At 33.3% G+C, this 16,202-nt stretch overlaps 1 protein-coding gene across 1 annotated transcript; it reads right to left on the bottom strand.

Annotated features, from left to right (window-relative positions):
- Positions 1-11,896: 11,896 nt before the first annotated feature.
- LOC121789375 (5'-adenylylsulfate reductase-like 5) lies at positions 11,897-15,286 on the bottom strand. Its single transcript, XM_042187861.1, has 4 exons — positions 14,879-15,286; positions 13,529-13,710; positions 12,842-12,966; positions 11,897-12,525 (listed from the first exon to the last, which is right to left on the bottom strand). Exons 1-4 carry the CDS (start codon positions 15,062-15,064, stop codon positions 12,092-12,094), a joined length of 927 nt encoding a protein of 308 aa, XP_042043795.1. The 5' UTR covers positions 15,065-15,286; the 3' UTR covers positions 11,897-12,091.
- Between the last annotated feature and the right edge of the window lie 916 nt (positions 15,287-16,202).

Raw genomic sequence — 16,202 nt, 5'->3', positions numbered from 1 at the left:
GAATGTATGTCCCATATTTATATATTGTTTTTATAATAGAATGTGAGTGTAATGAGTTAGTTGAAAGTTGGGCCCTTTTACCAAAAATAGAAAAAAAAAGTAAAGTAGACAACATTTCACGGACGAATCAAAACAGCAAAACTGAATAATATTTCACAGACGGAGGGAGTAATTCACAATACTCAGCACATATTTAATGAGACATATCCATGCATTACATCACGCGTGACCTAAAAATACCCCAAAATGATTGTATGTGATGTGTGCAACACTACTAAAGAAATCATATTCAATAAAGTGAACTACATAAAATGTCTAACGTTTTCATTTGTTACACTATAGACCCTTGACAAAAAAATATCGCCACAAGACTCTAGCCTTAAACATAATCACATATCATGTTTTTTCGGACTAAAAGACCCTTCAGCCCTAAAAGGGCATTATGGGCATATCACATGGAGTTCTGCAGTGGCGGCCTGCAACCTGTCGTGATTTGACGTTTGTGCGTCAGCCGTCAGTTCTGATGTATGTGCGTCAGCGGCGGTTTGTATGCAGTTACACCACATATACACGCCACGTATACAATATTACATTCGTGATTTATCAAATAAATTTTAAAAATTTCACAACACTTATTTTCGGTCTTCACTCTCCCACCCTGCCTAAATTTATATAGTATCACATTACATTAATAATTAATGGGATGACAGTTCTTGCAACAACAAAAGGAAAAAAGAAGAGATATCATACTATATACTCCTAATTTGCTGACTTCAGCATTTATTTTTGCTCTGAGTAACGTCGTGCCTATTTTTATTATGCTGCTAATCAATATTAATTAGTTAATAATATCTGTATAATTCAAAATGCATGTCACACTTGTCGAAATAAAGGCAGCCTCCTCTATGGAGTGCATAATTATTTAAATATTATTTCTTAAAATTTACCACTTTCTTGTTAGTCATGATTCTTGACATATCACTTAATAATAGCAACGAAAATTAAAATAAAACAATACTCCATATGATTTGGATCCGTAAGTCGTAACTGTATAATTAATTAGTGTTTACCCAACTGAAAAAAAAATCTACACGTAAAATTTAAAATAGTAAAATAGTGTTTTTCTAAGGTAATATACTTTATTCTTAATCCGTTCATAATTAATGGAGTAGTTATATTATTCTATTAAATTAATTCTTTGATATTGTTAATGTTTAGTATTCAATGCTGTTTTTTTATCAACTATCATAAGATTCACAATTATGGGTAGTGAACAAATAGAATATGACGAGCCTGTGAATTTTATTCCTTATTATTCAACGAACGTTTAATATTAAATTTATTAGTAATAATTTACTGAATTTCAAACAATAAAATTTGCCTAATTCAAAATTAGAAGACCATAATTTGCGAGTTCAATAAATTATGCAGCAGATTTTTATAACTATATATGTTGCAATAGTAAAAATAAGTTTCACGAACTCAACATAAGAAGCTAACCATAATAAGCGAAACATAATTAAATTTTCATTTGTTAATGCTTGGTAATAAACTACTGGTAGGGTTGCAATATCGAGTATTCATTTGAACTTTGAAGTGCATCATTGTTGTATGAGTAGGTGGACATTGATATTTGACGGAATCACTATTCTCAATAAGACTTAATTAGTTATTTATTTCATTTATTTGTGAATCGTGGTTTGACAAAAGGGCGGTCTGCAAGCTGCACTGCATGTATTGATTTGACCAAAGTGCAGAGCTAATGTCTGCAAAAGTGTAGGTGTGTGCAGAGTAAGCCTGCAAGTGTTGGTAATATGACTGAAATGCCCTTCAAGGCATTTGGGCATTTTAGTCCGAAAAATGGCTACAAATATACGATATGTGATTATGTTTAAGGTCAGAGTCTTGTGGCTTTTTTTGTCAGGGGTCTGCAGTGTAACAAATGGAAACGTCAGAGACATTTTATGTAGTTCACTCTATTCAATAAATCGATATTTTGGTATGTATTGAGATTTTGTTTTATGTTAACAATGAAAATTTTCTTATGTATAAAATGTAATGCGCAAAATATTTAGTTTTCACTCCATTCCATTATTAAGGGCACCCGCAATGGGGCGCCCGATGGCACGCCCTATGGCGTCCATCGCCCTCGGGCGCGGACGATGCCCCCATTGTGGATGCCCGCCATCGTCCGTCCCCTTCGTCCGCGGCCGATCCATAGGGCGCGCCCTATGTCGCGGATGATGGCCTATCGTCCGCGCCATTGTGGAATCGACGGACGATGACTCGGACGATAGGCCATCGTCCGCGCCATCGGGCGCCCCATTGCGGGATCGGCGGACGATGGTCGCGGACGATGACACGCGTTTTCGATTTTTTGTATAAATACCCCTACCCCAACTTCATTTCTAACATTTCATTTCACGATTTCACTCTCGAAACTCAAATTTTTATTATTACTACGAAATGGGTTCAAGTCCCAAGAGTCCGATGTTTGGGGAGGCTCGTTGGCCGGGTACAGAACCGGATGAATATCGACCGTTCGACGACAACACGCAGTACGATCCCGAATTCAGCACGGAATCGTACGGTTTGGATGACATGGAGCCGAATATCTCCGGGGGTTGATCGATGAGCTGCGCCGGGAGTTGGGAATTGCGTAGATTTTAGCCAACTCAGAACGTGTAACTTTTGTTTAATGAATGCAATCTTCGCCGGTGTTTAGTTAATCGTTGTATTTTTTAATTTAATTTGCATTACATTTTTTAAAACATTTACATTAATTAACAAAACAATAATATAACATTTAAATTAATAACATATAGGGTGCCCCATTGCAGGTGGGGGGTAGGAGGATAAAACTGATGACGTGACGCGCCATAGGGAGCCCCATTGGGCGCGCCTTAGAGCGCCCCATTGCTAATGGCCTAAGAATTTAAGATGTGTTTTTAAGGTCAAAATGTTAAATAGATACACAATCATGTTATAATAATTGTGATGTATTGTTTCGAGACCATAGTACTACTACTTCTGTTTACTAAAATAATATTAGTAGCGAACAACTCAAGTTTTAACTTAAAATTGATAAAATAAGAAAGTTCTGCGGATAAATAGTTAAATTATTATTAAAAATAAATATAATCACACAAAAAGAAAATGTATTATAAATAGAATAAAAAAGTAATTTTGATGAACAAATAAAAATGATAGAATATAATTAACTTTTGGGTACGTACAGGTATAATATACTTACTCTCTTTGTCCCATTAAATATGAGACATTTCTTTTGTGCATAGGTTTTTAAGAGTGAAAAATAAATAAAAAGAAAAAAGTAAGAGAGATAAGAAAGTAAGAGAAAGACAAAGGGTAACTTTTTGACATAAAAGGAAATGTCTCACTTATGGTAAGTCGGCCGAAAAAGAAATATGCATCATTTGTAATGAGACGAAGAGAGTATTACTAAGTACTACTCTCTCCATCCCACAATAATATGCATTATTTCCTTTTTAGCCGGTCTCACAAGAATATGCACTTTTCAATTTTAAAAACTATTTTCACTCTATTGAGGTGAGACTCATTCTTCACTAACAATATTTTAATTATTTTTTTTCTCTACCCTATTTTTACTTTATCAATTTTGCATTAAAATACGTGTCAAATCTAGAGTGCATGTTGTTTAGGGACGGAGGAAGTAGTATTGCGTATAATGATGGTTGTTGTCTTGTTGAAATATAGATCATCGACCTTGGAAAAAGTTGACATGTTTGAAGATATTTTATTTACATTGTCAATCTCAACCTTTTGGGGTTATTCTTATTCTGGTAATTTTGGCCTACCGTGAGGCCAATTTTTCCTCTATTTGGCTTCCCGAAAAATCTCAAACTCTTCAATTTACTATCCTACTGTAATGAGTCATGAAAAATAGCATAAAATATTTATAACCTTATAAACCACATTACTTTTATTGTTTCATTCTGAACTCTTTATTTGTTAGCTAAATCTAAAGGCATACATTTATTGAAGTAATTGTATTGTGCATGTGCAAATGTTACTAGTAGAATTGTAAAATTGAAGATCGAAAAGTTTTATAAACAAATCAATTATGTTAAACAGCTTTTATTAGCACTTGGGTGGACTAGGAGGAGAACTGATAAAGTAGGTATTTCCATATTTGCAGCTTTGAGAATCCTTGTTTGTTAAGAAAAGTTATTTAAATTTTATTCTCCACCATCCAATTACTACTTTCCTAGTGTTGGAAACAAAACATTTCTTTTTTCTTTTTCGAATATTAACACTTTTTTTAATTGACCGAAGTGCTCTGTTGTCCCAAAATTAATTTTTTCACACTTCCACAAATTGTTGGAAAAATCATAAAATTTAGTCAAAATTTTAGTCTTGCAATTTATGAATAAACAAAATTGTTTAATACTATAGCTAATGTTTTTCAAGAAAATGAAGTTCTTTTAATATGCATAAACGACATTGTTTAACTCACAAAACGGTGATATTTACATAGTACTGATTTTTAGAATGTCATCAACAAATTTCACCAAATATTATTGTTGTGGAATAATTAGAAAACAGATTCAAAAAAAAATTTAGCTAATTTTTTAATTTATGAAAAACCCCAGAATTTAAGTTTGTTTTTTTATGGTTTCTTTGGACAATATGGCCAAAAATAATTACACAAAAGGGAAAAGCACTCTCACTCGAACAGGGGCACCCGAGCAGATTAGTTGTGTTTTTGTTTTTCTATCCAAACCAATATATTTGTTTCAATTTGGGCCTTTTAAAACCCCTCGCTCATATGAACATTATTAATATTCAGCCTAAATAATACTCCTACATCCGTACATATTTTTACTATAAAATGTTAGTATTATGTAAATTTACATTACATTATATAGTAATTCTCTATTCTTCAAATATTATTTTTTTGCGTATTTGGGGCTTATTTCCACGCTCTTCTCTTGATGGGCTCCGGCAAAAGCCCATTCCATATAATCTGAAAAGCCCAAAACGATGGAATTAGAGGCTTCCTCCATTTTAGATACGAAAAAGTATTTTCTTTCCTTAAGCTTTAATTAACAAAAAGTCTTAATTCGACATGCACATGCACCCCTCCCATAAGCCACCATTAGCATAATTCAGTTTTAATACCCTAGTGAAGCTAATGTTAGATATGGAATTTGTCAAACATTTTTTATTATCTGACTTTTAGTACTAATAATCGAATATTGAAGAGTAGACTTCTTCTTCCAATCAAATTTACTTTACTTGTTATAAACGGTCACATTAGAAGATGAGACTTTTTTTTCACATTGGAAATGAATTATTCACTATGATGATGATCTATTTCAAACCCACCAATACCAAATCATGAATTAATTTCAAATTTTGAAATCCGAGAAACCCCATTTCACCTTTGACACGCATGGTAGTGGCCCACGTTTTGCTTTGACAAGTGTTTCCTACCTGTCCATTCCCGGGCAGCTCGGGCAGCCACCCCATTTACTTTATTTTAACTTTCGTGGAATAGATGATAATTTTAAGAGAAAAGGAAGTCCAAGGTCAGATAGGGTGACATCACTTTTAAAATGACAATATGACAATAAGTAACATCTAATCTGCAATATGCATGTAAGTAATATGTGATACACATGCAAACAATTCAGCATATGGTTCCGAGTAATATGTGATACACAGACAAACAATTCAGCATATGGTTCCGAGCAATATAAGATACGAAATCAGAGCACTATCCTAACACCATAGTTAAAATGACAACTTAGGCAAGCAATCTGCGATACATATACAAGCAACTCGGTATATGGTTCCAAGCATGCCATGTGACAGGCAAATAATTAAGTAAAGATAATCAAGCAATCTACTATATATAGACAAATAAGCATGCCATGTGACAGGCAAATAATTAAGTAAAGATAATCAAGCAATCTACTATATATAGACAAATAAGCATGCCATGTGATAGACTAAGATTGAATCTACTCTTAAATCTAAGAGTTGACGTACTCTTAATACAATCCTAGGTAGTCCAACCTAAATTATTTGTGTTACCGTTTACAATTCCAAATTGAAAGGATAATGGCTATTAAATACAAGATTTATACTTAATTTATATTCTTGCCGGTTCTAAATTTCTAATGTAATTGCATCATATTCCTTTTAAGTCATCTTACTATAATATTTTATTCGTTTATCTTTATAATAAAAATTTACATATTTAATTTAATTTCTATTTTATTTTAATCTTTATTTAATTATTTATATTATTCTCTCTTAATTATCTCTTGTGTACTTATTTTATCGTTGTAACTCAAACAATCATTCATTAATCTTTGTACGCAGTATTTTATTTTCTCTATCAAATTAATATACAAATATTTAATAATTCCATACTTTTATATTTTTTACCATATTTTTCATTCATTGTGTCATTTAAAAAGATTATTTATCGGTAAATACATGAACTTTTAATATTTTCTAATTTTTACTCAAATTTTTATTTTTAAATATAAACACATAAATTTCGGTTTTTTCTAATTTTTTTTAAAATTGAAGATGATGTGTTCGTCGAAAGTGTCAATGTGGCAAAAAGCAACAGCTATTGAAGATAAAAAAAAATACAGGAACATTCGAAGTTTGTAAAGTTTTCCCAAATTTTGAGATTTTTCTAGAATTTCCCCAAAGAAATTTTATAGTACTACTTTTTTTTTCTTAACGATATATTTCTTCCAAATCATTTAATGAATATTAAACCATTAGACATTTTATAACCGTTAAGAATGTGAAAAGATTAAGAGCATAGTTTCACATTTCTCTCTATTAGGGATGTAAATGTAACCCGTAACCCGTGGGTCGGCCCGAATAACACGATAAAAATATAGGGTTAGGGTTGCAATTTTGCAGCCCGAATTTGAAATCGGGCTATTCGAGTTGACCCGGTCTGGTCGCCGGGTTAGGTGGGCTGACCCGGTCGGGTTAAGGATTCTGGACAGCACACAGTCTTTGTAACGAGCATAACTTTCTCTACAAAGCTCCGATTGAAGCGTGCAAGATACTCACGCGAAGCTCTTTCGAAGACGAAGAGAATGATATGAATTAGTGGCTTATCGGACTTCAAAATCACGAGAAACATTGACTCGAAAAAGGTTGCTGCATATCAACATATTTTGTGTACGTTTTTCTAATCCATTTTCTATCAATATTCAACAACACATGTAAATATACCAAAATATAGAAATATAATCAAAAGCATCCAAAACAACTTTCTAAAACCATGCAAAATCCAAATACGTCAACCGACTATATATGATCACGAAAAAAATCATTATGTGGTTCATGGATTCATAAATACTCGTATATAAAAGCTTTCTTTTAGTATATTTCCAATATAATAGTGCAAAGTGTTTTGATGCCACTTCGTCATTGAATTATACGTACTTTGATGATTCTTAAAACAAAGATAAATCAGTATTTGACTTATCTACAGCTGAAACAAATTAAATTTGACCAATCATAATTCAAGAAAACTTTAGAGTTACTCCAATTAGCTAGCATCTTGATAATTCACTCATCAACAATTCAAAATATTTTTGTTACATCTACGCTCCACCTCTCACGTTATGAAAATTTTATTCAATTTTCTAAGAATTTGTTTATGTTTGAATTTTGAAACAAAGTGTTGATTTATGTTTTAAATACATAAACATAAACATAAACATACTATTGAAGATATTTATAAATAATTACATAAATATGTAATGAATGAGTTATTTTAATTTGAAAAACTAATCTTTTTTAAAAATATTAAAGAAAATTAAAATTATGTATTTCATTATTGCATGACTAATTAAAAATATGTATATAATAAAAAAAATTAAAAATACGTATTATTTTTTTGAAAATAGTAAAAAAAAAACTAAAAATACTTGGCCCGAATAACCCGATGGATAAGCCCGAAACCCGAAGGGTTAGGGTTAGGGTTGAACTTTTATAACCCGAAAAAACCATAACCTGAATAGCCCGCACCCGAATGGCCCGACAACCCGAACGAGTTGGCCCGATTGACATCCCTACTCTCTATTATATAAACCCCCTCCCACAAAACAGACATTCACCATCTCTTCTCTTTTCTTCTCTTCTCTTCTCTTCTCTCCTCTCCTCTCTTGTTTGTGGAGAAAAAGAAATAAAGTTATTATTGAGATGGAGGGCAAGAAGATGAAGGCTCTTGGCGTTGCATTGACAATCGTGGCCCTCTCCGCCGCGAACGGCGTCGCAGCCGCAGAGGCTCCAGCGCCATCCCCCACTTCCGACGCAACCCTCTTTGTTCCCACTTTCCTCGCCTCCTTGGCGGCCATGGCTTTTGCTTATATCTTCTGAACAATTCTCATTTCACAATCTTCTTTTTCCCTTTTTAACTTATTATTTTGCTCTTACTTACATTGTATCGGATTTGGATTTACTATTGATTTCCTTGTCATATTTTTCCTTTTTTTTATTATTATTAATAAGACTCATAATCTTCTATACCACTTATCTTACTTTATTTATTGCTTCTCATGAAATTAATTACGTCTCCTGTGTTAAAGAATGAATTATTAAATGTTGGTTAACATTTAAAATACGTGTTTATTCTGCTAAAAATATTTCACCTAAGATCCGACGAGACGAATCAGAATATAATATTTAGGGTATTTTAAGAATGTAGGAATATTTATTCCTATATGTGACCTATGTAGATATTGATTTAATATCAAAGATCAAGTTCAACACAATTCAGTTGAATTCTAACATGAAAGACGATTCCGTGATGGATCGGTTTTGATTAAAGAGTTAGAATCGGGTGTATTGATAACCCTCTTCTCTTGCCTTGTATAGATGATATAAATATATGTATATTAATATGTATAAAAGATTAAAATATGTAGGATAAAATCTGATGTATGTATGAAGAGGTGCCAACGAACGGATACGACCCTTTTGAAAGGGTGTGTGTTGTCTATATATACAATCATATTTTACAGATTTAAGTACACACAATTTACTACAAAATATCACATATTGAATATACAGAAAAGTAACGTTTATATCAGATTCTTCTCCATCGAAAGAATCCGTAGAGGAAAGGCCAAAGAGACGAAAAGATCAACCGCAGCTTTTAGGGGAAACATCAACACGTGGAATTCCACCCTACATCAACTATAAGCTATGGATGGAGGTTGATAAATCATCTCTTTGATGTGGTATATGTTATGGTTGAATTAATACGAATCTAGAATGTGATTTCGGTATAGAAATCGGTAAAACATCGAAAGATGGCTAACAAAGAATTCATGAAAGTTTACTACGATGAAGATTAGGGACATGAACAAAACATTATGTAAATGAAAAAAAACAGTACTACTCCTGTATAATAAAGAATCTTGCGCAATGCGCATGCACTCCCTCAAAATGATTAAACATCAACATAGATGTATTTCTTTCTTCATTCTCTAATAGGTGCCTTCTAATTTTAAATATAAACACGTTCCAAAAAAGTAAGAGAGAAGTTGAAAATTTTCCTTTTTTGAATGTGCTTTATTTTTCGTGGACAATAAAAAATGGCAAATGTGCTCTATTTTTTGTGGGCGGAGGGAGTAGTATATATCCTATATCATCATCATCACGGAAAAAAATTTGGTCACAGCAAAAGAAGAGGATCAAGTTATTGTACAAGTACGAAAATTTGTTATAACGATTCCATTTTCCAATCAATATTCACCTAATTTTCTTGAAACAAGAATCTTGTTAACGGGCAATAATTAAGGAAGTATTAATAATGCTATTAGCACATGCATCTTCATCATGAGAAAAAATTCCCTAGTCTAGACATACCATTTGGTATTTTGGTATAATGACGTGGTATGCCAAACAAATATTGAAGTGCGGCTATTAATTTAAAACGGTAATTTTAATTATTTTCAATTTTTTATATACTTTTTTTGCTAGCATGAAAAAATTTAAGAAATTTGAATAAGTAGTTGAAAGTATTTAACAAAGTATATATTTCTCCCATTAGATTCAATAAGTAGTTGAAAGTATATGTCAAATAATTAGTTGTTGGGCATACCAACTCATTATGCCAAAGACTAGGGAATATTTTCTCCTTCAACATAGCTAGACATAAATACCAAAGTTTAACACCTTTCACATATCCAAATATCACGAGTATTTAATCTCTACTTAGCCATAGGGATGTCAATGTAACCCGAACCCGCGGGCCGGCCCGAATAACCCGATAAAAATACTGGGTTAGGGTTGTAATTTCGCAGCCCGAATTTAAAATCGGGCCATTCGGGCTGACCCATTCGGGTTGTCGGGTTAGGCGGGCTGACCCATTCGGGTTACGGGTCGGCCCGTCGGGTTGAAGGCTTCTGCACGGTGAGCAGTTTTTGTAACGGTCATAACTTTCTCTACAAAGCTCCGATTGAGGCGTACAATATATCCACGCGAAGCTCTTTCGAAGAAGAAGAGAATGATATGCATTAGAGGTTTATCAGACTTCAAAATTGCAAGAAAAATTGACTCAAACAAGGCTGCTGCACATCCACATATTTTGTGTACATTTTCTAATCCATTTTATATCATTTCTCAACAAATATGTAAACATACCAAAATATAGAAATATAATCAAAATCATCCAAGACAACCCTCTAAAACCATGCAAAATCCAAATACGTCAACCGACTATACAAGATCACGAAAAAAATCACTATGTGGTTCATGAATTCATAAATACTAGTATATAAAAGCTTTCTTTTAGTATATTTCCAATATAATAGTGCAAAGTGTTTTAACGTCGCTTCGTTATTGAATTATGCGTACTTTGATGATTTTTAAAACAAAGATAAATTATTATTTGGCTTATTTACAGCTGGAATAAATTAAATTTAACCAATCATAATTCAAGAAAACTTAGAGTTACTCCAATTAGCTAGCATTTTATAATTCACTCTTTAACAATTCAAAATATTTTTGTTACATCTACGATGCACCTCTCACGTTATGAAAATTTTATTCAATTTTCTACGAATTGATTTATGTTTGAATTTTGAAACAAAGTGTTGATTTATGTTTTAAATACATAAACATAAACATACTATTGATAGATATTTTGTAAATAATTATTTAATGAATAAGTTATTTAAATTTAAATATCTTAATCTTTTTTAAAATATTAAATAAAATTAAAAATACGCATTTCATTGTTGAATGATTAATTAAAAATATGTATATAGTTAAAGAAAATTTAAAATACGTATTATTTTTTTGAAAATATTAAAAGAATTAAAAATACGCATTGGCCCGAATAACCCGGTGGGTTAGCCCGAAACCCGAAGGGTTAGGGTTAGGGCCGAACTTTTATAACCCGAAAAAATCATAACCCGAATAGCCCGTACCCGAATGGCCCGACAACCCGAACGGGTTGGCCCGAACCCGAACGGGTTGGCCCGATTGACATCCCTACTTAGCCATTTTGCTGTCCATCTCATAATAATCGCAGAAGAGAGAAAATATCACGTTAAAATCAACTTAAAAGGTCTCAAACACTTTTCAAATATGGTAGCTTTGATAGTTATAAAGAGAGAAAAGAGAAGATTTCATGGTGAAGAACATGAATCAAGTAGATAGTTTCGCACATGGCATGCTATGTAAGGTTGAGACCAGACAATGCATGCATCCATCTTTCATGTATAATTATTATAAGCGCATGTCTGTCTATTCAAATTTCCAAATAATTAAACTTTTTGGCTGCTTTGTAGGTGTGGGTCTATTCTAATTTTAAGCCTTTATTTCACCACTATGGTAAATAACACATTATGCTTATTTGGACTTGTTCTCATCAACCTGTATATTTTACAACCAAAGGAATATGTCTAAGAAATTTACATGCTTTTCTCTCACTAGAGTCGAAATCTCAAGTCTTTACATAACATATTTCTCAAGGCAGACCAGAGTGACTGCAAAGACTAACGATTACATCGGTAAAAGGGAAAACCCCAGTGGCAACAAATGGTACAAAAATGGTTCACAAGTCCTTGGAAGATAATGCTCTAGATGATGACGTCTCACCCAATGAAACAGAGGCCAAGGATGACGCCCAAACCCGAGCATTCCTGGCTCCCTTGTGGAAGTTCCTAGTCTTGCACACCTTTAGCTTGCTCCAAATTCTCTCGACATCAATCAGATGCAGTGCTCGACCTATAAGCTGCCTTGACTCACCGAAGATTCCCATATTCAGATGAGGAATATATGCCAACCAAATCGACATTATATGAGATGCGATCTCTGGGAAGAGATATAGAAAAGCCCTTGACATGACGAATACAACAGAGACTAGCAGATAAGGTTCCCTTAAGAAAATCTCTTTCAATGATGCTCCTTTCCAATCCCCAAATACTCGCTCCTCGCTCTCTATATTGCATGTTGTGTCTTCTACCATATCCACTACAGGATCCAGCCCTAACCAAATAAAAGAATTTCATCACCCACAAATGCTTAAATATAATGATCATGTCATCACATAGATAAAGGAAGATACAATTCAAGGAGGGATGAAAATTATTTTGGCTATCTTCTGATATAGGACCTCACACAGAGTTAAGGTCATTTATGAAGGAAAACACACGAAGATAAATCTGATCAGATTCTTAAGCTTAAGTTAAGTAAAACTACATAGAACGCGTACGCACTCATCAATCCACAAACATATATACGCATGAACTCAATCAGGCACAATCTTAGGGAATCAACTTTTAACCATTGGTGGTACTGGTACCTGTAGCTTTCTTGTAGAAGTTTACAATAGAATGGAGATCTTTTCGACCATGATATCTCACTCTAGTAGTTTTATTCACAATCAGTAGCGACGGTACACTATGAATCCCATATCTTGAGAAGACGCTGCACGCAACAGACAAGTTAAACTAAGGCAAGGACTTGAACACACACAATTAAAAAAAGAAAGAGTTTAACCATCCCTAGGTATCTAAAAGTTAAAAACGTGAGCTAGAACATAGAAGAAGCTAAGAAAAAGGAGAAACCATAACTATCAAGGATCCTACCCTACAAAAGTACTAGTATAATATTGTTATAGAGCTAAGAGAATCATCCATACTAAATATTTGACCAAGTAACATCTTCAGGTAGCCCGGTCATTTAATCAAACTACTGTTGAAGCAGATGCGGCAATGACCACAACCTCTGGGTAGTGAAAAGAAATTTTGTAAATGGAAATTCGTAGGTTTACAAGCTTGTATTCTGCAGTGCGGCAGTGCCAACAATAGACGGCTGCAAATAGACATCTACTACTTTTGTGTTAAACTGGTGCTGTGTGATGGATGAGTGGAGATGCCCATATCTCTGGTTTATAGGCGACTACACAAATATAGGTTCGCCATCCTTTGAAATGAATAAGCTCTTCATAACTTGAAGAGGTGACAATATAGGAAGAGAATACACTTACCTGGGCAAGACTGAGGTTTGGTCGACCATTATATGTTTGATCTGTGGATACATGGAACTAAGGGTAGAAAACCTTGACTTGAAGATGCTTGAGAAAGGACACCATGAAGCATAAAATAGAACGGCAGTATATTCATTGTCTTGAATGGAGCTCATAGCATTTTCAAGGGATTCTTCATTCACCTTCAATTACATATTAATGCATCAATAAATAATTAAAATATTAAACATAAACCACAAAAGGATACCTCTAAAAATCGACATGGCAGAAAGATATAGACAATCTAAACTTAAATATTTCAAAATCTAAACACACAGAACTACTTCTCGTACGAATCCTACATCGGCTCCGCATGAAAGTTTGGGATAGCATATAAGCACATGTCAACCCTTTAGCTTTGATCATGGTTTTGGGTTGAGTTAGGGCTCCTTCACTTATATGGTTATCAATTTGGAGCGTGCCTACAAAAAGGAGCTAATGGAAGGTGTGACGACCTAAGGGGCGCCACCGAAGATGTTGGTCAAGGGGCAATAAATGGATGGTGGGACTTGATTTGAAAGGGGAATAGATTGATTCGAATCCCACATCGGTTCCACAGGAGGGAGTCAACCCTTTGCCTTTGACTATGGTTTTGGGTTACCCCTAACTTCTATGCTTATCAACATCACTCATGTATATCAATCCCACCGAACTATCTAACATTATTATAATTGAACACTACCACGCCACATATACGTGTAGTTGAATTCCTAAGGTTGATACTTGGCACTGTTTAGTCATTTTAATAACATAGCTCATTCATTTGGTTGTGTGTTTGTGTGTGTGCAATTGATATTTCAGTACAGATATTACTTGAAGTTACATAGGCTTCTGAGGGGAAACACTAGAGGTACCTAATTTCAATGATAGAGAGTTTTAAAAACCGAAGAAACAACAAACAAGTCAAGAATCAAGATAGGCTTCCAACAAAGCCAAAAAAAATATTCATACCAATAACATTCAGCTCCAATGCTCCATACAACTCTATCCCACATCATTTTACTCTTTTTGTGCAAAAGCATACAGCTCAAGTAGTAAGATGAAATATGAGCTCACAATAACAAAGAAAAAAACAGAGAGTGAAAAAAAAAGGCGTGCAATTAGATGACAACACCGATAACATCAAAAATTCCTCTAATAGCCGACATACGCATACAAAATCGAATAATCCAGACATAAATATTAAAACAAAAATTAAGCAAAAGCAACAGCCTTGAAACCCTAGACGCACTTATGTGCAATAATAACAAAAAAACGAAAAAAATAAAGCGGCGAAATATTTACAATAAAAAAATTACACTAATAAATTACCTGAATTGGGGGCGAGGAGCAATGGATCGATAAGGGGCACTGAGAATTCAGATCGTGAAGAAATTCCATGGAATCACGTTCACAAGTCGATGATGAAGACACTAATCGAAACGACGTGGCTGATGCCGCTAATACACACATGAATATACATACACATTTCCCCATCGGAAACTCCATGAACAACATCAATAATATTACAGATTTCTTCTAATTATTAGCCAGAAAAAATCGGACTTTTTCTAACGGGAAGAAAAACTAGATCAGAAAAACAAGAATTGAAAAGCTATCGATTACAAGGGATACTACAAATTTGAGGAGTGACAAATGTTTTATTTCCTACGTATTTGTTTACCTTTTCTTCTTCTAATCTCCGGACTCTTATCTCTCTCTTTTACTCAGTTGCTCGCCATTTCAATTCTTATATATTTATATGTCCTCGTATAAAATGGTGGTATTTTTATATTTTATATTTATTTTATTCAAATGGCTGCAGGTGCCGTGTCTTTTTTTTTTTGGGTTGGCGTAATTTTTAAAAAATGTTATTATCACATTCTCTTTTTGTTTCATAAAATAGATATTTTTATTATAATAAAGTTTTTAATACATAATTAATATTATAAAAAAAGTGAATGGAGTTCTTTAGTGGATAATGAAGTCGGTTTAAATTACCAAAAACAAAAATAAACTATTTTTATGTGATTTAAAATTTTGAAATTCAAAAAAATCTAAGTGTATTATTTTGACTACATGAAATTAATAGTTTATACTCCAATGCAAAAATGTTCAACAAAAAATGTCATCACATTTAATATAAGAAATAGTTATTGGATAGTATATTTATTTCGTGTGGCTTTAATTTAGAATAAGAAAAACAATAATTATGAATTTGGGATAATATATTATGAAAACGTTAAAGCCAACTATGCACTGTACGGTTAGATTAATTCGCAAGTTGGGCTTTTGTATTAGCCCAGACAGAAATGATATGCAATACATTTACACACCAAATCTTAGTATCCAATATATTTCATCGACCAACCCAATTTATCTCACATTAAACAAATTTATCTCACATTAAACAATATCCATTTACCTTTTATAATTTTAAATCAGAGTTGTGATTAATGCCAAACTACTTTTAAAGACCAAACTAAAGACTAAATCTCATCCATCCATTAATCACATCCAATGGTTATCAATCAAGTGGTTATCAATCAAATTGACAAAAGGGTAGTTTTGGAAGACCAAAAATGATTGTATATACACATCTTCCTCCCTTCCCAAGTCCCATTAACTGCAGTGGGAGGCTTGGTATCCGACAGCT

Source organism: Salvia splendens, chromosome 2 (genome assembly GCF_004379255.2).
Source record: "Salvia splendens isolate huo1 chromosome 2, SspV2, whole genome shotgun sequence".
NCBI lineage: Eukaryota > Viridiplantae > Streptophyta > Magnoliopsida > Lamiales > Lamiaceae > Salvia > Salvia splendens.
The sequence above is the reverse complement of the archived record's forward strand: the minus strand, read 5'-3'. Positions and strand labels throughout refer to the sequence as shown.

Excerpts from the sequence above, each read along its gene's own strand:
- LOC121789375 (XM_042187861.1), bottom strand. The coding sequence starts at position 15,064 with ATGTTGTTCATGGAGTTTCCGATGGGGAAATGTGTATGTATATTCATG. Across the intron at positions 13,711-14,878 it reads GCTCCTCGCCCCCAATTCAG|GTGAATGAAGAATCCCTTGA; the intron begins GTAATTTATTAG and ends ATGTAATTGAAG. Across the intron at positions 12,526-12,841 it reads CTTCTACAAGAAAGCTACAG|GGCTGGATCCTGTAGTGGAT; the intron begins GTACCAGTACCA and ends TTATTTGGTTAG.